The sequence below is a fragment of the Camelus ferus genome, chromosome 1 (genome assembly GCF_009834535.1).
Source record: "Camelus ferus isolate YT-003-E chromosome 1, BCGSAC_Cfer_1.0, whole genome shotgun sequence".
NCBI classification, from domain to species: domain Eukaryota; kingdom Metazoa; phylum Chordata; class Mammalia; order Artiodactyla; family Camelidae; genus Camelus; species Camelus ferus.
In genome coordinates, this window is record NC_045696.1 from 113,811,077 (window position 1) to 113,835,346 (window position 24,270).

Genomic DNA, 24,270 nt, shown 5'->3' on the forward strand with positions numbered 1-24,270 from the left:
AGGCATGGATTTTAACAACCTTTTAAAGGTCATTTAAAAAAGAAATCTATTTAAAAAAAAAAGAAATACAGTACTTTAGAACAACCAAGAAATTTTTAAAAAGCTGGCTGTATGAGTTTTCTAAAAATGGGTTTTCATAGCTTGGACAAATTTTCAGTAATACTGTCCTATATGGATTCAAAAACTGCTGAATCCCAAACAGCTGAGAGGGAAGTGAAGATGACATGGTATCGAAACATAAAGGTGTGCACAAGACACACCTACACTTGCCCACTGTTGGAGCTGACTGAGCATGCACACAATAGATGCCCACAAAACCCTCAAAACCAGAACCCAACCTCTCCAAGTGCACCCTTCCCACAGAGGAATCACCTCGCACCTCCCAGATCAGACGGCGGGACAGCTGTTCTTGAACACTGAACTTAAAACCGTGATGCAGGACGGTGCTGGTCCAGCAACACTTACTTATTAATTAGCACCGCACAGAGAAGACATAACTGAACAGGTGTCCCAGGAACCCACGTTTCTGAGACATGGTGATTCATTTCTGCTCTATAACTGCTGAAGTGTCTCATACGTAATGACAATTAATTACAAAGCATAACAGCTGAGCTACTTAATGGAGTCCATGGACAGTGCATGATAAATGACCCACCATATGAAAGTTGCTGCTAAATTAAAGACAGTTACATAAACATAAACATAAGGAGAAAGCTCTCCTTTTTATTTTGTTTACATTTTTTATAGGTCTCACATTACCCAAGGCGATTCTGTAAGACGTAGCATATTTACAGATTTGCTAAATGTAAAATGGAAATAATAAACAGACTTCCTTTATCCTTTGGGAAAGAAGTAATACATTTCATGTTTGTAGACATAACAAGTGGCAGTTATTTATCTTAAGAGATTAATAATTCAACATACAGACAACACAGTACAAAGTATTCATCATAGCTAGCTGGAAGTGACAATTTGATTTTTTATATAGCCCACAACAGTGTGGAAGTAAACGATATTTTAACACAGTCTAAAATGAAACAATGACTAATTCTGTTAATGATACAGTAAATTAACAGCAATTACAGAGCTGGCCGCAAGCCCACACTCTGAGTGAGTGCTACGTGACACACACCAGAGACGTTCTTTGAAAGTGGCAGAGTGTTCATAAATCCCACAGAAGTTTCCAGACTTGGCGTGTGTACTTGGGAGGGTAATGGCACTGGTTCCCTGTGTTTCTACCATGACGTTAAAAAGTATGGCATGTACATCACAGAAAGTTGTAACTCCACATACTAAGAATAATACATTAAAAATGGCTAACAATTATGCAGTGTTTACCTGCCTGGCACTGTTCTAATGGATTTTCACTGACTACATAATTTGGTCTTCATCATCAACCTGCCAGGTAGGTAACCGTGATGACTCTCATTTTACAAAGAAAGAAACTGAGACACAGGTTCAGAGGGATTCCAGTGCTCCCAGTTGAGGCAGTTCTAACAGTAAGTAAAGAAGTTATAAGGAGGAAGGAAGCAGGAAATAGACAAAACCAAACCAAAACAAACACACACAAGAAAACAACCCACACCCCAAAGAGCCTTTTGAAAATAACAGAAAAAAGAAAAAAAACCAGGAAGAGAATTAAGAGACTTACAGGAACTCTAGAGCTCAGCAGTTTGACTTTTTAGCCAGAGAAGCTAATGATACAGAGATTCAATAGCTTTTTTGGCTCAAGTTCTGCTAAAATGAGAATTCATCTAAAGTGGTTTCAGCAAAGAGAAGAAACGTGATATCCACTATTATTACTGTTCTTTTTATGCAAAATGACCTGTCACCTCTGTGAGATTGCTGAAGGCAAGAAAAACCCAGTCAGTCAAAGAAAAGGTGAACAAATAATGGTTGAATAAGACTTGAAAATGGTCACTTAAATGTATCTAATTTTTGAATACTTTGAATCTTAGCATTTAGAATATCCTAGTGAGTATTCTTCAAACATCTGTGGGAAGCAGATGTAACAAAGTGACCTGACACTCATGATCCTGGGCCAGGTAGCTCTCCTGAAAAGTAAAATATGACTCAAGTCTGATTGGGAGGATGGGTTGGGGGCTGGCTGTCCGGTGATAAAGTTCTGTAGTTTTGATCAGGGGAGTGCCATGAGGAAAGGGATTTCAGAATGCATTACAGGGCTGTCACACAGCATTCCTTCCTAAAGTAGCCCCTTCCAGTCGACAACACTGACTTATTCCCAAACTCACAAAATGGCTTTTATGGGATCAATGGCGTGGAAGCTTCTTTGAGCATATTGTCTGAACAACTGAACAAATCAAGAGATACATGGATACAGGTAAAACAGAAAAGAAGAGGGGAGGGAAGGAGAAAAAGTGGGCAACACAGGCCACAGCGTTGAGGGAAAGGAGGGACCAGGCACTATAGGCAAAGAAGGACCAGAAATGGCTGCAAAACCGTTTCTGATCACGGCCTTCATCCCCCTACCCTGGAATCCACCTGCTGAGACAGAGACAGGGCAAGTAAGATGGCGAACACCGAATGGTCCAAGGCTAACCACTCTACGTTGAGTGATTCTTGGGTTGAGGCATCCTTAGAAGGATGGATGCATGTTTCCATCCTTCCACGCCCCCACCCCCAAAATAATATTAAGAACAGAAGCACTGTCACCAGCACAGGTCTCCTGGCCTTCCTGGTGAGCATTCAGGAACTACGTCTTTGTTTTACGGAAGGAATATTTAGCACGGCGAAGGGCTCCTTAGCTTTTGCGGGTACCTAACAACAGCTACGTGGGTTTGTTCCCTTCCTAAACTTTCATGCCCGTTTGTCTTTAATCCCAGGCAACCCCTTTCCTTCTCTCCTGTCCCTCTCGTACTCTGCCCTCATTCACAGTCTAGTCTCTACTCTCTGGTTCCACCTCCTGGGTTACCTTCCTGGCTCCCAGCCCAGCCTTTCTGAAGCCTGTTGTTTTGGGTTCATCTTTTCCCCTCTGGTATTCTCGGTAAGACTACTGCCCTAAAAAAAACACCAGGGTGATTTCCCCTAAGGCTGCATGGAAATCTACCTTACAGAAAAGACAACAGTAACCGAGGAGAAGTCAAATAGCAATGATTCAGAATTGTGTGTGAAAAATACACCGCTACTTTTAAACATTCTATTCTGGCTGCTTGAATCGCCTATTCCTAAAAATAAAAGAAAAACCTCTGAAGTAGTATCTTAAATAAAGAGTCTAGGCCCTTGTAACATTCAACTTTGTACTGTAGAAAATCTGCTTCTGTGACATAACAACAAATATTACCTTTTACAAGTAAACAACTGCATGACATACATGTGGGTTTTTTAATAAAGAGTGCCGACGTCATTTAACAAAACCGACAGCAGTATGCAGAGCTAAATAAAACTCTTAGAAATGAATTGTGGTGGACAGGCTAACAATGAATGTTTATTTATCAAGGGAACAAATTTATATAAGGGCCTTAAGGACAAGGATTTTTATCTGATATTGATTTTTCTCCCCTATGGGGGAGAGCAGAATGTCAACATGCGTTTGTTCAATAAACAAATGAACTGAAAAAATACAGAATATTTACACTGGAAAAGAGGCCACACATACCATAAACATAACAACTGAAGGAGAACTTCCCATGATCCAATAGTTGGGTTTACAAAGACTTTCCCTGGGGGGTAGGTATCACCTGACAGATGTGGAAAGTTTATAAAGGGAAATGTGTCACTTTGTTATTTAAATTTTGATTTAGGGCAACTTTCAAAGTCTTCTGATTAATATTTCAGTCAGCAGAGATTAGAACATTCTCAAACATTAACTGTAGAGTTAGGATTAAGACTATGTCATAACTCCTTCAAATTAGAAAACAGCATTGAAAGACATTTTGGAAGTCTGATACATATTACTACGTTGTGTCTACTTCAAATAAACAGTACAAAGAATGTAAAACTTTGAGGTGTCTTGGTAAAAATGACTAACAAATTACTTTTCTCCCTCCGCTCATAAGAAGATTAACATACTTTTGTCCTGACAATATTAGAAGAATTCACTTTTCTTCAAAAGCCTGTTTGGGTCAGTTTTTCATTATTTTTCTCCCTTTTTTAGTGATGAATAGATTAAAAGAACAAAGCATCTGGCCTCCTGTTATTAGTAAGAACTAACATCTCATCACGGTAAGGTTGTTACATCGGCCGCACTGGCAAGTTCTGAGGTTTCCAAAGACAAGTGTCATCAGAGGTCCTACAGTTCCAGTTGATGGGTGGTTTTACCTTCTTAGATGTGGTAAAACTCTAACTTAATAAGATTCATTTCTCAGCTATGTACTTAAGATCTATACTATACTTTACAGTCACATGGTGGGATATTTTTGGCCTGGTTAGGAGTAACTATTCTTCACTGACCATAAAAATCAATTCACGAAAGAGGTTAAAAATAGAGGATACAAGAAGAAATCTAACATTTTATCCAAATATCTCATTACTATTACATTTTCACTATTAATAATTTTAAGTAAAATCTCCAGTTCTTTATTATCATGCAGGAATAGTATTTTTAAAAACACTGTCGACTGTTATAATACACATTTATTTAGTTTATAGCCAGCTTAGTGGAAGAACAAGATATTTTTGGTTAGTGATACTGTGGAGTGAGATACTGCTGTTACAGTTATTTGCCTTTTCTTCCCCTAATAGTCACTGGCGGAGGTAAAAACATATCTCCCCTTCAACAATTTGTCTTCCAGATTTGCTCCATGGTGATAATGCAATTTCACAGAAGTAATTTCACAAACTGAAGTTTTGTGCAATGCTTTAAGACAATGCCTTTGAATATTTTTGTGAGCAAACTTAATGCGATTGCCCTGGTTTTTATACAGGCACACCTTGGGAATAGTGTGGGCTCAGTTCCAGACTACCACAATAATAATAAAGCAAATACCACAATAAAGTGAGTCACGTGATTTTTTTTGGTTTCCCAGTGCACACAAAAGTTAGGTTTACACTATACGGCAGTCTATTAAGTGCACAATAGCATTATGTCCCAAAAACAAAGGATATAACTTAATCAAAAATACTTTATTGCTAAAAAATGCTAACTCTCACCTGAGCCTTCAGCGAGTCACAGTAGTAACATCAGAGATCAGGGATCACAAATCATCATAACAGCTATAATAATAATGAAAACGTCTGAAATAGTGAGAACTACCGAACGGCGACACAGAGACACAAAGTGAGCAAATGTTGTTAGAAAATTGGCATCAATGGACTTGCTCACCGTAGGGCTGCTACAAATCTTCAATTTGTAAAAAACGCAGTATTTGCAAAGAGCAATAAAGTGCAATAAACGAGGTATGCCTTTGTATATATATATTCTAAAATTTTTGCCTGTACTTGTTGCTTCACACAATCTTTTGAGAAAAAAAAAAGTGCTCTTAAAACTTGGATCTAGGAAGGTGGTAATGGAGCAATGTAACTGGCATTCCTGGGAGCACAACTATCTCAATTTCTACCTGCATTTCAGCTTTCAGAGCGTGCATGTCAACTTAGGCATGCATATCTTTTTTTGAGTAGAAGATATAAAGAAGTACACTTTTGGGAAAAATTAATCTGGTTCGTTTCTTTTAATTTGTATTTTTATTTCTCATTAATAAGAATGTATTATAATTTCAAATGTCTTTTGTTTTTTTCACAGTGAGTGTATGATGTTGGTGATACATTTGCACTGAACTAATTCCCAGCAAGTGACGGTATCCCTGTCTGATGAAAAGGGAAATTTTGGATTGTCCATACTTCAAAACACTCATTCTGTACCTTGATAAACCTATATTCTCTCTTCTCCCTACTGAAATCCGGTCATCCATTAGGGGCCAGATAAATACTATTTCCTTGAGGATGTCTTCCCCTGCTACTCCCAGTTTGTCCAGTACCAGTGTTCCAGAATGTTGGCTATACATGGGTGTGCATGCCTTTGTGAGGAAATGCTTCCTAGCTGGTTTTATTTTATATTACTTTTTCAATTTTTTATCATTAAAAAACCCAGACTTACAATGAACAGACTCATTAATTGTTAACACGGAATTTTTTTCCTGTATCTCTCCATTCAAGTTCCTTATATGTAGCAGATTGCCATGCTGAGGACGTGGTTGGGAGAACGAGCTTGCTTTTTCCGCACTTCAAAGTCCTGTCATCCTGCAACTTGACAACTGTGTTCCTTTCCCTATGGAAACGCTCTCCATCTTTCATGGGTACTCCTTTTATGAAGCGGTCTCCTGCCATTTTCAATCACAGTTCTCAGTCTCTTTTGTGAACTTCTATTGCATTTAAACTTCCGTTTTGGTGTGTGTGTGTCTGTTTTTCTTCCTACCAAGACTGAAGGCTATCTGAGGACAGGGCATGTAGGTGTCTCTGCAATACACATGGTATCAAGCACCGTGCCTAACAGGTCTGGATATATACCTATTGAGTAAATAAATAACTGGCCATTGTCTGTAAGAAGCCTTCTACTATCCAATACTTGGGTTTCTCCCCAAACCCACAAGCAGGGGTAGGGGAGGAGTAAAAGAAAAGTTTCTTCTGAACATATTTACTGATTTTCTACTGGATGTATATTTAATTTTTAATTTAACTTAGATGTTTTAGGATGTTTTGCCGCTGGGGTACACCTGACACGACCAAATGGTGGTTCTGATACTGGTTAGAATCATCCACTTTGGTTAGTCACCAGTCCTCTTCTAGGCCCCCAGTCCTTGCTCCAAGAGAACTCAATTTACTCGTTAGCATTTATACAAGTAATTACAACTAGGAAGATGAGAATCCTTTTCTGAGAAGATGCCTCAGTGAATATGTCATGAATTTTCCTTTCTTTTGTCCTTACCGCCAAGAATTTCACAATACCAACTAGTTTTTTAACAGCCCAAGAAGGTATTTATTGATGCCTGCAGTCTAAACAGGTCTGTAGTAGGTTCCAGGGAAGATACAGATGTAGAAATACTCTCTGGCTCTGAGGAAAGCTTGTTGCCAATTAAAGATAAAACTAGAACAAAGGAACATTAGGGATAAATTTCATTTATTCAACAAATATGTGTGGACTCTGTACTCCCTTCAACCCACTGGGTGGAAGGGAGGAGCATGGGGTGAGGTGGGGCAGGAAGTTGAGATGCACAAGTGGGGTCCTGACCCTGGGATGCCTGCCAGCAGCCGAGACACAGAGAATCCCCCAGTGACCATCACGAGGTGTGACACGGCAGGACACAGGGTCCCATCAGAATAGGTGGTACCTGGCTGGGAAGAATCCCAGAAAGTACTGGAGAAGGGGTCGGTCCAAACTGAACTTTGAAGGGGTGCAGTAAGGAGGGTTGGCTGATTATCTTTTTTGGGGGGCTTCTTTCTTGAATTGCCCACTAAGAAGGACAACATCAAATTTATCTACATAAAAATTCACACTGTGTCCCACCGACCTGCAGTTATTGGCTTCATATACCTTCAGCTGCAGAGCAATGACTGTGCACAAAAGCTAAGCTCTTCGGAAAAAATGCACAGTGGTATTAATGCCTCCTGTGAGAAACGTGGGGTGCTGGCATGAGAGACATGTGTGGAGTGGACACCATCTTCTCAATGACTCCATCCACCTGTTCATTCTCCCGTCTGCTCCTCGGGGCGGGTGATGAATGCCATCACTAATGACATCACTGCACTAGTCTCCTTCATGACACCCTTTTCCTTTGGTCTCTCCTTCCTGCCATCATACACCATGCTGCTCCAGAGCTGGTCTTTCTAGCACGCAGACACATTCAGGATAAATTCTACGTTTGTAGAGGGGGCACACCTGCCTACCTGGGCAGCCGCCTGGTTCTCCATGGATCACACTGCCCGCAAAGGTCACGCACGTGCAGCCTTCTCTGCATGCTGTTCTTTTTGTCAGGAAGACTGTCTTTTCTTCAGGGAGAACACCTCCTGGTGCTCCTTCTTCTGCGTTCCCACTGCACTGTTATCCCTGCTACAGTCATTGGCATGTCTGCCCCACCAGAGGTCTCTAAGTTCCATGAAGCCCAGGGTTGGGTCTCTTACTTCAAGGTGGGTACAATTTCATAGCTTTGCCTTTTAATTGTCTTAAAATCCTGTTATTAAAATCATTTCATGGTGAAAAGACAACCTATGGACTAGGAGAAAATATGTGCAAGTGATCTAACTGACGAGGGGTTAATTTCCAAAATATACCAACAGCTCATACAACTCAGTATGAAAAAAAACCCAAACAGCCCAGTCAATGGGGCAGAAGACCTAAATAGACATTTCTCCAAAGCGGACATACAGATGGCCAAAAGGCACATGAAAAGATGCTCAACATTGCTAATTATCAGAGAAATGCAAATCAACACTACAATGAGGTTATCATCTCACACCAGTCAGAATGGCCATCATCAAAAAGTCTACGAATTATAAATGCTGGAGAGGATGTGGAGAAAAGGAAACCCTCCTACACTATTGGTGGGAATGTAAACTGGTGCTGCTACTATGGAGAACAGTAAGGAGGTTCCTTAAAAAACTAAAAATAGATTTATCATATGATCCAGCAATCCCACTCCTGGGCATATATCTGGAAAAGATGAAAACTCTAACTCGAAAAGATACATGCACCCCAATGTTTATAGCAGCACTATTTACAATAGCCAAGACATGGAAGCAACCTAAACGTCCATCAGCAGGTGAATGGATCAGGATGTGGTATGTATACACACACACACACACACACACACACACACACACACACACACACACACACTATGGAGTATTACTCAGCCATAAAAAAGAATGAAATAATGCCATTTGCAGCCACATGGATGGACCTAGAGAACGTCATACTGAGTGAAGTAAGTCAGACAGAGAAAGACAAATATTATGTGATATCACTTATATGTGGAATCTAAAAAAATGATACAAATAAATCTATTTACAAAATAGAAACAGACTCACAGACATAGAAAACAAACTTATGGTTACCAAAGGAGATAGGGGAAGGGATAAATTAGGAGTTTGGGATTAACAGATACAAACTACTAAATATAAAATAGATAAACAACAAGGATTTACTGTATAGCTCATGAAACTATATTCAGTATCTTGTTATAACTTATAATGGAAAAGAACCTGAAAAAAATGTATGTATAATTGAATCATTTTATATACTATATAGCATAACAAAGTGATTTGTTATACTCCTGAAACTAACACATATTGTAAATCAATTACACTTTAATTTAAAAAATCATTTCATAGGTTTAGACACATTCAACAAAAGAAAAAAAAGCTAAAGAAAACAAGGCTTTTCTAATGGAAAATGTGGCAATTCAATGAAGAGAACAGCTCCTTGGAGCAGATAACAGTGAAATGCTAACAGACGGCAGAGAGAAGGCACAGGTTTTGAACTCTATTCAATTATATTAAATTTTATTTCTGTGTCAACAAGGAGAATGACATCATTTGATTTGTTAGGACTTCGAAAATCATGTCATGATTGATGGGACCCCAAAACCAAACAGTGCCATGGTTACTCCATTTCCTTTTCAACAAGGTGAGAAAACTACAGATTAGCAGAATAAAGTAGAGAGTACTCCACACTTGAACTCCACATACACACAATCAAAAGTCTTAGCAGTTGTCTTCCTTCATTACTGTCAAAGGCACGAGCCTAGAGCCAAAGCAAACACAGCAGCCTGGCAGTCATCAATTTGACTTTTATGTATGTTGGGGAGGGATTACCGATGACCAGTGAGACTGTAGACAGTAGGATCCAAAAGCAAACTGGGCTGCTGCAAATAGCACTTGTAGTGCATCCCTGTGGGCCAGAGACAGAGAGTTCCAGTCTGGGTGATAATCTGGTTTGGTAGGTGTAGAACAGAGATCTTGCTAAATGACCAAATAAATTAATTGGCACAAAGAAGCTCTCTAGTAGGACAATTTGTGATTAGCCTTTTCAACACTTTACCGATGACTTAAATTGAGACTTAAAAACCAGGCTTATCAAAGCTATGGATAACATAAAGTTGAACAGACAAGGGAACACACGGACCGGAAGTGAAGAATCAAAAGGTCTAAACACGTCAAACTAGAGTTTAACAGTACAAATTTAACAGGGAAAATAAGACCTACAGTTAGGTTCAAAGCAATAATTTTCACAAGATAGAGGAGATGTGGCTTAAATGTAATAACTTTTGAACGGAAACTATGAAAAAAATAAAACATGTTGAAAGAAAAGTACACAGATCATTGGTGCACAGCTTGATGAACTTTTTACAAAGTGACCACGTCTAGGTAACCACCACCTAGAACAAAATATAGAGCATTGCCAGCACCCCAGAAAACTCTTTTGTATATGTCACCAGTCATAAACACCCCCCAAATGTAACCGTTATTCTGACTCCTGCCTCTGTAACATTAGTTACTCCTGTTCTTGAATTTATAGACAAGGAATCATACAGTACTCTGTGAGAGTACTGTATGAGTACTGTGAGAGAAAGAAGTTTCTCTCAATATGTTTGTGAAATTCATACATACTGCTCATTGTTCTGTTCTTTATTTCACTATTATGTACTATGCCATTGCATGAATACATTACAATTTATTTACCCATTCCACTACACATGATTTTTTTCCCAGGAATTTTCTGTTTAAATAAAGCATAAGAAGTGACAGTTGTACAACATGACAAGGTGGCAGCAAAGACCAAGTTTACCTACTTTCTTTGCCCGAGCCTGGCTTTGAAAACAAACACATGCATCAATTTGGCTTTCATGATGTGACTTCGGATTCTGAGGTTGTGAAAACAGCACAGAAAAGTGACTGTGTTCATACTGTATTACTGAAGGTAGGTATCTCTAGGAAAAGGTACATAGTTCTTGGATTATAATATTCTCCTGGTTTGCAAAATTTGGCCCACGTACTGAGTATTATTTGAACCTATACTTAAAGATGCAAATTATTTGCTTATAATTTGTGTCCACAGATGGTGTGCATAAAATCTAGCCTAGATACTTCATAAAATCAAGAATATACTTCAAACAAGATGGAAATAAAAACTCAAGTTTTTTGTTTAACACATTAATTTCACATGTTAAATTAACATGTTAATTTCTTGCTAATAAGTTTCATACCAGTATCTGCAGCACTTAACTTTAAGCATTTTTAGCTAAATTGTATTCCCTTTCCTTGTTTTACCATAAAATGCATTACTTTCTCCTGGGTCTTTCCCCTTGTGACATCTTCATAGAAAAGGGAGCCCCTTGTTCCAGGTGGATCTAATTCCGTGGGACAGAATGAGAGCATACACACACACAGACACACACACGTACACACATACGTACACACATACTCTCAGTGCATATTTCAACATTACAAACCAACGGAGCACAGATTTCAGAAGTGCCGAAGAAGTGACAGGCAAAACAGCTATTCATTTGCTTCATCCAAACTACTTTCTGCCAGGTGCTAAAGACAGTTAAGTTCTCTGTTCTCATGGAGATTTGAGTCGAGAGTGAGTAAACAGAAAATAAAACCACCCCACAAATAAGTATGCCAGATTATGAAAAGTTTCAAGACAGAAACGATCAGGTTGATGTGACCAAAGAGAATCAGTGTGGAACTATTAATCGAAGGTGGTGAAGTAATGAACCTCTCTCTCAGGAGATGACACTCAAGATGAGAGCAGACGAATCACCAAGTTGTGGCCCACACGAAGAACTGGTCGAATGTGACCCAGGCCAAAGGATCAGCAAATCCCAGGGTCCTGCAGGACAAAAAGGAGGCCAAGGAGGCCGGGGCGGGGGGGGGGGGAATGAGGCGGTGGAGGGGGCCAGTGGGAGAAGTGTGGGTTTTCCCCTAAGTGCAGCGGGAAGCCACCAAGAGCTTTAAGCAGGGCAGTGACAGATCACTAATGGTTCAAAACGAAAGGAACCATACAGACGTTAAACTTTCTCTTTCTACAGATGAAAACACTAAGTTCCAGAAAGTTTAGTGTCATCAAAAGATGAATGGTAGGAAAGTGTAAAGAACGTAGGTTTCTGTAAGGTTTCTTTTCAATAAGAGACCAACCTTCAGACACATGGTAAGGGATTATTCTCACTCATTCTATTAGAGATACAATTATATTTAAACATTCCTTCTTATCTATTAGATTGGTAAAGGTCATTATTTGGTAGCACCACATTGCCTGGGGAAGGATATGGGGAAAGGGCAGATGTATCTAAGTTGGGAGTACAACTTGGTGCAACTTCTTTGGAGGAGACGAAGGGTCATATCTATTACAAGTGCACATGCAGAGATCCCTTGTGCTAGCACTTTGTTCTAGGAATTTGTCCTACAGATACATTTATACAAGAAAGTAAGTACAAAGATACTCAATGAAACATTATTTGTGATGGTGAATCATTATTTGTGATGGCGAAACAGTGGAAATAACCTGTATGTCCATTGTAGGGAATCTGTTAAGTAAACTAAGGTACCTTCTTTCCATGAAATAATATATAATTATAATGGAGCTGATCTACATATGTGAACATGGGACAACCTTGTGGATGGTGAGTGAAAAAAGGCAAATGCAGACAAAAGATGTCTTTGGGAGGGGAATGAATGCTGGCCAATGGGGAGGAAGACTTACTCTTACTGCACACTCTGTGTTGTTCCAACTTTTCACTGTGTATACACCCATCATCTATTTAAGACTGTTTTTAAAAATGAAATGGTCTGGTTAAAAGCAAACTGCTAGAGAAGAGGTGATGTTTAAAAGCAAGAAAGGGAGGAAGAGAAGAGAAAGTGTGGAAATGAAGAAAATAACTGGAAATAATCTGAAAAAACATATTGCTTTATGTATTATTATTTTGTCTAAACTACTATTTTATATAACCTATAGGGATAGATTTTAAAATAAGTTAGTGGCCAAGTATAGGGGAAACATGAATATACATTACATATACAGGTTTATAATTTGGCAAAAGCCAAAACAAAACCCCTCAGTTAATGTAATTCTCCACAAAAACAAAGGCAAAAAGGATGTTTTCCATTGACTACAGAAAAGAATGCCAAGGGGTGATGTAAAGTATGGCTGTTGTCAATGAACTGAATTACAGTGTGTTTATTAGCAAGTTCATAGCTCAGCTACTTCAGGTGTGAAAAGAGGGGGTTGCTAGACTGGAAATCAGGAGGCCAGGAGTTCGAATCCTGGCCCTGGCACTTAATGTGATTGTAATCACACTGCTTAATCTGTTTCCTGTGATAAAGAAACCTGCCTCTCAAAGCAAGAGAGTGAGGTGGGATAATGAAAGTAAAAGTACAGTATAGGTTGTACAAAATACATCATGATGTCTGGTACCCAACACTCCATGACCATCATAATGTCAACAGAATTGGAAACTGAAATGAGAGGTCCAAGGAGAACCTGAAGAAGGTCACTTTGTCCACTCCCCTGCAGGGGTACAGTGCGACCACAGGAAGTTATTCTGATTTATTTTAGTCCTTATTTAGGTACCTGTGAGAAGATTAATTTCTTTGACTGGTTTAATTCTTCATGCTTTTATGATTTATTACCAACAAATGAGAAGATGACATCTTTGTGAGGCGTTATTGCACACTCTACGTGGAAAATAGCTTCCCAATCCCCAGACACTGAGAACACAATGAGAAAGAGGAATGGTGAGTTCTGTTAATCGTTTCAATTAAGTCTTCCCTTTGGGAATCCTATTCTGGAAATTTATAGCCCCAAAAACTCAGCTGGGGTTGAAAACTGCACATTTCTAGGGGTGAGGTCATTTATTCTCGGGTTTTAATCCCCAAATCTCTATGCCTAGCTCATCACTCACTTGAACTGCAGATCTGTAAGGCTGCCGGGTAAATATTTCCCACGCAGATGTCCTACGGTTTCCTCATAGGAAACACGTCCTCACCTGGTCATTCAGACGAGAAACCAGAGATCCTCACTGATGTCTCAACGAGTCACCAGTGGCTACGGATGCCACTGGTAGAACAGTGCTTCTCAACCACAGGTGGTCCCCCGGGGGCCTCCAGGGGACATGTGGCAATCTCTGGAAATAATTTTGTTTGGCACAAATTGGGGGGGCGGACAGGACGCTGCTGGCATCTAGTGTGTAGAGGCCTGGGACGCTGCCATGCATGCTGCAATGCAAAGGAAGGCCCCCACAACAAAGGAGGTGCTTGTCCAAAACATCAGTCGTGCTGAAGCTGGGAAATCCTGTTCTGTCCTACCTCAAATGTAAACTCTGTGCAGTAAGGGCCACCTCTGCATGTTTGGTACCTGGGCTGGCGTGTGGAACACACGTATTTAGTCAATAAAGGAATGAAAAAAAGAATTCACATATTGTTCCCCTTGTCTTCATTCCCAAAGCACAGGCCTCATCCTTTTCTAGCCTAGACCACTGGATCGGCCCCTAACTGCTGCTCTCCTTCCTTGTCTCCCTGCTTCTCAGTGTGTCTCTTATTCATCTCTATATATGAAGGGCCTCCCCAAAAAACTGGTTCAGAGAACTTAATACATAATAGAATTCATCTATACTAGAGTGTAAAATCTAAGAACAAGTGTTCCTTCTTCCAGAGATTCAAGCAATTTAATTTTCTCTACAACTGGGAGATGAAAGGTTTGGTTCAGGACTGGGTTTGAATTCCAGTGCCACCTACTTCCTATGTGACCTGCATGCCACTTCAACCTCCCCGGCCCTCTGTTTTCTGATCTATGAAGTGGGGGTGGGGGAAGGGAGGGAATAAATACTGTCTCCCGGGCAAAGTTGTATGGATGAAATTAATTCAACAAAATTTTCTTTAATGGAGGTACAGGGGATTGAACCCTGGACCTCGTGCTTGCTAGGCATGCACTCTACCACTGAGCTACACCCTCCCCGCTAATTCAACAAATTTTTACTGTATTCTTAACTGAATCGCCAGGCACTGTTCTAGGTGCTGGGAATACAGAAGTGACACAAAAACAGACAAGTCCCTGGGCCTCATGGAGCTTATATGTTAATAACCAGAGGAAGGGAAATGTAACAAAGTTATAAACAAAAAGATGCATGACACCAGGAGGGAGAAGTGTTGGGGAGAAAAAGCAAGTGTGGTGGTGGTGGTGTGGGGAGCTCAGGAGCACAAGGTCAGGTGTTGTTCCTCAAGATCTTCCCTGAAAAGGTGACATCTGAGCAGACACTTGAGGGAGAAATGGAGCGGGCCATGCAAATTTCTAGGGGAAGACAATGCAGGCAGAAGGAAGAGCCAATGGAAAGTCTCCATGTAAGGAGCTGCTTGGAGCATCTGAGTCAAGAGTGATAGCTGGCGATTTCTAAAAGAATGTTGGGAATAGGGTGAGTCTCTGAGGATTTGTGTGCTTTTACTTAGTGAGTTGAAAATCACGGAAAGGTTTTATGCAAAGAATCCACACGATGTGACTTACATGATAAAAGGGTCACCCGATGTACAGGTCTACACTGCAGGGGGTAAGGCAGAAGCAGGGTGATCAGATAAGAGGCTTCCTTAATAATCTGGGGGAGGGGAGCAGTAGATGGTGGGTGGGGCCAGAGTGTTACAGAAGGAGTGTTCCTCAGTAATGCTCAGAGTCTGGGTTTATTCTGAAGATCTATTTTGAGCCAGTGAGACTGGATCTGGGTGGCTGTGAGAAGAGTCAAGGGTGACTGCAAGATTTTTAGCTTTAGCAGCTAGAAAAATGGAGTTCCCATTCACTGAGGTGGGGAGGACTTGTGGACCTGGATTGACAGAAGGCTGGTGGGTGTGTCATCAATGGTTTGGTTTTGGGCCTGACTGTTGGATGTTCGACTGGAGATGTCAAACAGGCAACGTAGTAGGTGTGAAAGCACTGGATTTCCAGCCAGAGTCTATATGACTGTATGAACTCAGGTTAAAAACAAGTTAATTCATGTCACTCCATGACAACCGTGTGTTCTCTCTCCAAGGGCAGAGCAAACGAGCGGGCAGTGGGTTCACACGTGTAAGCCACAGCTCTCTCTGAAATACTGGGAGACACCGTCAACTTTCCTCTTTGCAGTCAAAACAACTATTTAATAATAACCCAGCTTGAATAAAATTATGGAACTCCGTGATGATCTCTCTCTGGCTTTCAAATGCTGGGTATCATTGTTTTTGTGGAACTAGTTAGCTGCTCTATTCACAATTAGCCTTGACCAATCAATTTAAGGTTAAATATAATGAGGATAATCAAATACAATTTTTGAAAATGTGATGGGCCTAAATTATCTATTTCATTGTCTGAAAGCAGTTAAGACCTCTCCTATTAGCTGACTTTTCATTGGTAAGCAAACCATAGTTAATTTCATAAAACACAAAACCAAACCATAAAACAGAACACATCTGAAATGATTTCTAAGTTAAGATTTCTTTTAACATGTATTTGGTGCAATTTGTAATGGAAGAACAAGCTATATTAAAGAGCCTTTAGATATAATTAATATTAAAGAGTTGTTTTTTTTTCTCACCTGAATGTGTCTGCCTGATGTTTTCCTGTTTATTTTTTTAAACATCGTAGGCACAAATTTTATCATTCCTTTTTGGAAAATATCTCCTGGCAGAAACTGGCTTGCCATTACCAAGGTAAGAAGGCTTTCCAGTAACAGATCTGAGCATCGAGACAGCACCTCTGGCTGGGGCAGGGGTGGACCGAGATAATAAAAACAAACAAGCACACTTAATGCTCCCACCCATCTACTCTGAGATCTGAGTAGAAGGCCCACTTTTTTTTTTTTTTAATAAAATACCCAGATCCACAAGGAGACAGAAGAAGCCAAATTATGAACAGGCTACGTCTATGTCTTTCTCCTGTGGAAACAAAAGACCTCACCTGTTCCCTAACATGACTCCTTAGTTAGGACAGATGTTGTCAGAATCTCTGAGACATGAAACACCAGACACAGTGCGTCACAATCTTTTCAAAGTGTTTTTAGCAGAAAAAAATAATATAGGAATAAAACATATTCCATTATTTTGTTTCTGAATTAAACACCTATACCTTAGGTTAAAAAAAAGTGCAGCTCTGGAGCACAGGAGTAATTATCTATAATATGAATATGAAAATATAACCCCTAATAAGATGTAAAACAATTTCTGCTTCACACATGGATATCTGAATTATAACATTAAAATGTATGTCTATACTGAAAAAGAAATAGTGTTAAAAAACTTTGGAAGGTAAGTGAGTACAAGGGATGTAATGTACAACATGATAGATATAATTAACACTGCTGCGTGTTAGACATGAAAGTTGTTAAGAGAGTAAATCCTAAAGAGTTCCCAACACAGGGAAAAAAAAATTTTTTTTTGCATCTGTATAAGATGATGGATGTTTACTAAACTTGTTGTGGGAATCATCTCATGATGCATGCAAGTCAAATCGTTATGCCGTATTATCTTAAACTCACACAGTGTTTTATGCTAATTATATCTCAATAACACTGGAAGGGAAAAAATGGATAATAAAATTAAAAAAAAAAAAACCCTGTGGAACATACCAGTGATTATTATGCTTTTCCTTCACTAAACAGATTATCTTCTCAGAGAAATAATATTATCATTGGTGGTGAAGTATTCAACTAAGAATTTGGCATTGGATACGACTACCAGTGTCATACAAACAAAACTCCTGTAGATTTAGTAAAAGAAGAGTAAACATATTGATCATATAAGAAAATCAATGTATTAAAAGTTGTACTGAGATACAGCATTTGAAAGTACAAGCAGTACTTGACTGATTTAAAACTACTATACTAAGTTTAATGAATATTACTCACATCATTAAAATCTTGGTGTGCTTGCCTTATGAGAATTTAGGTGAGTTCTGGAAGAAATTATAGGAGTAGCTCACCTAGGGGCACGAAAAATCAGGGACTGGAGTGTGGGATGTTCAAACTGATGGAGTCCTACTCCCTAAAAGCTCCTGAGTGAGAAGAGGCACCCAAGTCGCTCCGCTGACCTTTAAGTGACATATTTGAGAGCTACAGTATTTAAAAGTTCTCAGGATTCTATGTATGAGAGTTTGGGAAAAGGCATCTTGCAGACTTAGTCATGCTATAGACTAATTTTATGGCAGACATTTGATAAAAATTAGTTAGCCAATAAGATTTATTTGTGAGCCTCTGCTCTCACCAACAATTCTCTCTGACACCTACGGCTACCTTGGTTCATTTTTCATTTCCAACACTAGAAAATGTTGCATGGATCAAAACTTTTGGCTAAGGTTGCTGGAAAAAGAGCAAAGGATGAAGGCAACAGAGAAAGAAAAACAAGACTTAACCCCAAATATGGACTCTTTAGAGTAACAGGAGACTAGAAAGGATGGGTGTGGTACTTCAAAATTATTAAGTCTTTGTTTTAGTTAACAGCTTTCAAGACACTTGCATACTTTCCCCCTTCAGAGTATCACATCTGTCTACAAAACCCGATTTCTAGAACTGATAAATTAGGTGGTGAAAATTTGCTTTGAAAACTTCCCACAGGTTTCGAATTAAGTGTGCAATTAAATTGGAATTTGATTACTGAAGTTTGATTATTCTTTGTCCTAAGAGATCGTTTTATCAAATTTATTCACTGAAGGGATTTGATTTTTTTCTGTTAATGTTCTTGACAGGTATGAATTCAGCTTTTTTTTTTGGAACACTCCCAGTAAAGGGAAGCCCAGTCTCAGAAGTTGAGCTATTCAAAAGCAGACTGTCCAGCCCTGGGGCAGATTTTCCTCACAGAGAATTGAAATCTGCTTCCCTGTAACTGACACCCTCCTGCTTCTATTTCTGTCCCATCCAGCCAACCAGGATCAAGTCTAATCCCAAACCACACCAGCGCTTCTGAAACATCAGAGGACAGATATCACATTCCTCCTACGTCCTATTTTTCCTAGTAAACATCTCCAGGGTAACTATGTACAATTCAGTGGAAAGTACTTGGTCCCTGGAGTCCGAGTTCAGGAGATTCCTGGTTGTATATTATTAGAAAACCTCTGTAAGCCTCATCTAAGTTTCCTCATCTGTGAAACGGAACATCCCAGCCTTACGAGGGTGTTTTGGAAAAGAAACGGGTGGGCATGGTGGATACCCTAGACAGTGCTGGACCCAGTGAAGAAAATCAACAATGCTAATAACTCTGCCCTCTCAGCTTATTCTTGTTTGCTCTTCTTTTTTTTTCTTTATTCCCTTCACTTGTTAAACATTTTTTATTTTTGTTGAAGTGTAGTTGATTTACAATGTTATGTTAGTTTCAAGTGTGTACAGCAAAGTGATTCAGTTATACATAAATATTCTTATTCAGATTCTTTTCCATTATAGGTTATTATAAGATATTAAATATAGTTCCCTGTGCTATACAGTAGGACCTTGTTGTTTATCTATTTTATGTTTAGTAGTGTGTATATGTTAAAACTAAACTCCTAATTTACCTCTCCCTCCTACTCCTTTCCCCTTTGGAAAGAAAATTATAGTTTCTTTTCTATGTCTGTGAGTCTATTTTCAGTTATAAATAAGTTCATTTGTATCACTCGTTTTTAGATTCCACATATTAGTGACATCATAAAGCATTTGCCTTTCTCTTTCTGACTTACTTCACTCAATATGATAATCTCTAGGTCCAACCATGTTGCTGCAAATGGCATTATTTCATTCTTTTTTATGGCTGAGTAATACTTCTGTGTGTGTATGTGTGTCTGTGCACGCGCGTGTGTGTGTGTGTGCGTGCATACCACATCTTCTTGATCCACTCATCTGTCGATGGACACTTAGGCTGCTTCCATGTCTTGGCTATTGTAAATAGTGCTGCTATGAACATTGGGGTGCAGGTGTCATTTTGAAGTAGGGTTTGCCCAGAAGTGAGATTCCTGAGTCATATGGTAAGTCTATTCCTAGTCTTTTGAGGAATCTCCGTACTGTTTTCTACAATGGCTGCACCAAACTGCATTCCCACCAACAGTGTAAGAGGGTTCCCTTTTCTCCACAGCCTCTCCAGCATTTATTATTTGTAGACTTTTTAATGATGGTCATTCTGACTGGTGTGAGGTGATATTTCATTGTAGTTTGTGTATCCTTCTTAAAATGACAAGCTCAAAAAAGTAAGTGAAGCAATCCAGATATTGTGGAACTGGTTCAGACTTCCAGAGATTGTATTCCTAAGAATATCACCTCAAGGCTTCAAGAACCTCAAGTTCCCACAGGATTTTACTCAGTCAAAAGCCCACAAATTCTATTTACATAAAAAACAGAGCAAGTCTCTCTTTCCTAGCTGTATCATGATTTCTTTCTGATTTTTTTCAGTGAAATACTGTACACTTAGCCACTGAAATTCCATCTTATGAGTTCTGGCCCATCCTTTTTGGAGATGGAATTATTTTACCTACCTATTAGTTTTACTTACTTTTATTTACCTTTTATTGTCAAGCTCCTACCTTTGTCTAATCTACACATTTCTGTCATGCGGAACTTGGGTAAGCCTACACATTTTCTGAGATGTATGTTTCACAGAATAGACTACACCAGACTTACAAGCAGCACAACTGCCTGATCAGAGATTTCCCTCCTCTGCCCCATCTGTTTTTCCTTTACTGAAAGGACTGCTGAGAAAGGTCCTCACCAGCAGTGCAACAGGTATGCAGATGATTTATGGGCTGAAGGCAAAGACATGAGGTTTCCACCCAGGAAAAGGTGAAAATAAGGATTAGTTATACTATGGCTTCATCACTGGAAACTGATCAAATGCTGCTCTGGGAGGTCACAGTGCCACCAGCTCCAACAGCTTGGACAAACTGTACTATGCAACGTAGTAAGGAACACGGGCTTTCGACCCAGACGTCCTGGGTTCAATCCTGACACCATGATTTGCTTGCCTCATTATCCTGAGCAAGTTACTTCATTTCTCTGTGCATCGGTTTCCTATTTGGTAAAATTATACCAAAAAGTTATTACTTTTTGCTTTGATAGCAAAGCAATAACCAAGCATGAATGGAAAGGAAGAAAAAAGGAATAGAGAGAGAAATAAAAGAGGGAACATGGGAGCGAGAGAGGAGAATCAGAGGAAGTCAAGGTGAAGGTCTAGTCTGAGTCTTGCTTTTTAAATCATTTACTCCTACCCACACCTCAGATAGGTTTTACTTTCCTGGCTTGAGAAATTAAGCCAGGTCAAATGAGAATTTTGTATGGTGGCCAGCAGAATCCAGGTCCTCTTTTCATTTCCAAAGTGGAGAAAGAATTTAAACTTGTCAGATGACTGAGTTACAGGCAGTAGAAAGTAATGTGAAGAATTCTTAAAGTATTAAATAAGTAAAATCCGACCATGTTTTAAATAAGTAAAAATATGACCATGTTCTGATTACACTGTATTCTTATACTTTCTTCAGTCATTTATGTATGACTTTTCATTAACCCATCATTCTTATTAATGGACTATTACCAATTCTTTACTGAGTTTTCTTGACATGATTTTTCCTTCAAATGAAGTACAGTTTATTTACAATGCTGTGCTTGTTTCAAGTGTACAGTAAAGTGATTCACTTATACATATATATTCTTTATCAGATTCTTTTCCCTTATAGGCTATTACAAGATATTGAATACAGTTCCCTGTGCTATATAGTAGGTCCCTGTTATTTATCTATTGTATGCATAGTAGTGTGTATCTGCTAACTCCCAAACTCCTAATTTATCCCTCCCCTCCCTTTCCCCTAGGTAACCTTAAGTTTGGTTTCTATGTCTGTGAGTCTGTTTCTGTTTTGTAAATTAAATTCACTTGTATCATTCTTTTAGATACCACGTATAAGTGACATCATATGGTATTTGACTGACTTCACCTAGTATGAGACTCTCTAGGTCCATCCACTGACACAGTTTCAAGGTTTCAAGTCTCTGTGGGTCACACTTTCCATTCCAGTGTGTGTGTATCTCATGTGAGCAGGTGAATCATGGAGACACCAAAGCTCACAGCTGGTGCCCTAAGCCTGACCTCGAGGGGGGCTCCCTCGCCCCTGGGTGAGGTCTGGCTCTCTTGGCTCTGGGTCCAGCACTGGCCCAACCTCCCTATCCTACTTCCACTCATAAAATGCTCTCTCCTGTCACATTAAAGCACGTCCCATGGAAAGGAGGCGTGGGAAAGGATGAGAAAAAGCAATGAAGCATGAGTGAAGGGCTGGGGTGAGGGAATTAACAGGAATTTTCACATTCTGCTCCCCTTTACATACAATCAGCCCTGGGAAGTTGTCTAGGCTAACAGAATAGAAATGCACTCTTAGATGTACATATGTAAGAATATAGTTATAGATACATATACATATGCAACAATATATATTGCTAAAAATGGATGAATACTTCATACTGACCTTAGGGGGTTTAAACGGATAGTCTGGTGAAAAGGTAATGTCAAGAAAGAACACCCCTCCTTCATAGACAGATCCTGGGGGTCCCAATATGGTTGACCTCCATTCATAAATGTTGTCTCCTTTGGGTCCAGCACTGAAATAAGACATACAAATGAAATGTGCTTAGAGAGTATATAAAGCTTGGAATTAAAAAAAAAAATCTATTTATGGTAACAATAAATTGAGCAATTCCATAAATACACACCCAAGTTAGTAGGTTAATTCCATATGATGATTCACTTGTTGAAATGATCAGTATTCTCTGAATGAAACATGTTGTTATAATTGAATAAAACAGAACCAAGAAGATTCCATTTTGCCGTTTATGACCCTAAACCCATGAAACAAAAGATTCCAAGGACCATAGAGCAGAGGTAGGAGCACACATATTTAATAAAGCATAAAATTATTTCTGAAGTCCTGAAAAGGGTGATATAGTCATAGGGTCAGAGAGATAAATTTTCAAAGTCAGAAGGAACACTAGAGGGAAAAAAATCCTTTTGGTAACTAAGAACAGAAATGAGGTTCATGGGAATCAGTAAATTCTTATCATTTACAAGATTCAGCTCAAGTATCAAATTCCATCTGAACCTTCTTTTTCTCTCTCCACCCAAAGATTACCTGCCAATGCCCCCACCCTCCAAACATCACACCCAGTGTGACTGTAGAAGATAATGTGCATCATTTTGTTTTATACCTGGTTTTGTAATTGTTTACTTTTTCCACCCCTCCCTAGAACTGAAGTTCTTTGAGGAATAGATTTTGCCTTGTCCTTAGTGCCTCAAAGGACATGTCTGTTGGATGATGATGATGATGGATTAATAGCAAATCAAGAGAAACCACAAGGCTACCAGCAGCAAATATATGTCCCCCAGCTGCAGAGAAACTCACGGAGGAAAATAAGGTCCACACAAGTCAACTGAACTGTGTTAATTCTCTCACATTCATAGGAGGCAAAGTGAGATTGTAATTTAGCTCTCCTATATTCTTCTTGGCACATCAAGCTAATCCTACACTGAACAGCCAGAAATTCCCCTCACATCCCGTAGCAAAGTGGGCAATCTCATTAAAGTGCTTGGGAAGATTCTACTGCCAACAGAGATTTGTTCTTTCTTCATTTGACATTGGTTCATATCTACCAAAAATTCATTACATATCTACAAAAAATTCAAGAATTCATACAACTCAACATCAATAAAAACATATAACCTGTTAAAAAATTGGCAGAGGACCTGAATAGGCATTTTTCCAAAGAAGATATACAGATGGTTAACAGGCACATGAAAAGATATTCAACATCATTAATGATGAAATGCAAATCAAAACCACAACGAGTTACCACCTCACACCTGTCTGAATGGCTATCATCAAAAAGACAAGTAACAAGTGTTGGTGAGAACGTGAAAAAAAAGGGAACCTTTGTGCACTGTTGGTGGTACTGTGAATTGGTACATCTACTATTGAAAACAGTATGGAGACTCCTAAAAAAACTAAAAATAGAACTACTATATGATCCAGTAATTCCACTTCTGGGTATTTATCTGAAGAAAATGTAAACACTAATTTGAAAAGATATGCAACCCCATGGTTCACTGCAGCATTAGTTACAATAACCAAAATATGAAAGCAACCTAAGTGCTCAATAGATGAATGGATAAAGAAGATGTGGCACACACACACACACACAGGAATATCATTGAGCCATAAAAAAGAATGAAATCTTGCAATTTGGGATAAAATGAATGGACCTTGTGGGTTTTATGCCAAGTGAAATAAGTTAGACAGAGAAAGACAAATACCATATGATTTCACTTATATGTAGAATCTAAAAGACAAAACAAATGAACAAATTCACC

The 24,270-nt window shown here is 39.2% G+C and overlaps 1 protein-coding gene across 3 annotated transcripts in view; it reads right to left on the reverse strand.

Annotated features, from left to right (window-relative positions):
- Positions 1 to 24,270, reverse strand: part of LOC102510161 (ubiquitin-conjugating enzyme E2 E2) — a 326,227-nt gene that overhangs the window by 56,652 nt on the left and 245,305 nt on the right. For all 3 annotated transcript variants that reach the window (XM_032488639.1, XM_032488643.1, XM_032488654.1), the window contains one exon: positions 22,376 to 22,508. In XM_032488639.1, the coding sequence (XP_032344530.1) occupies positions 22,376 to 22,508 (133 nt within the window). The remainder of the gene's footprint in view (positions 1 to 22,375; positions 22,509 to 24,270) is intronic.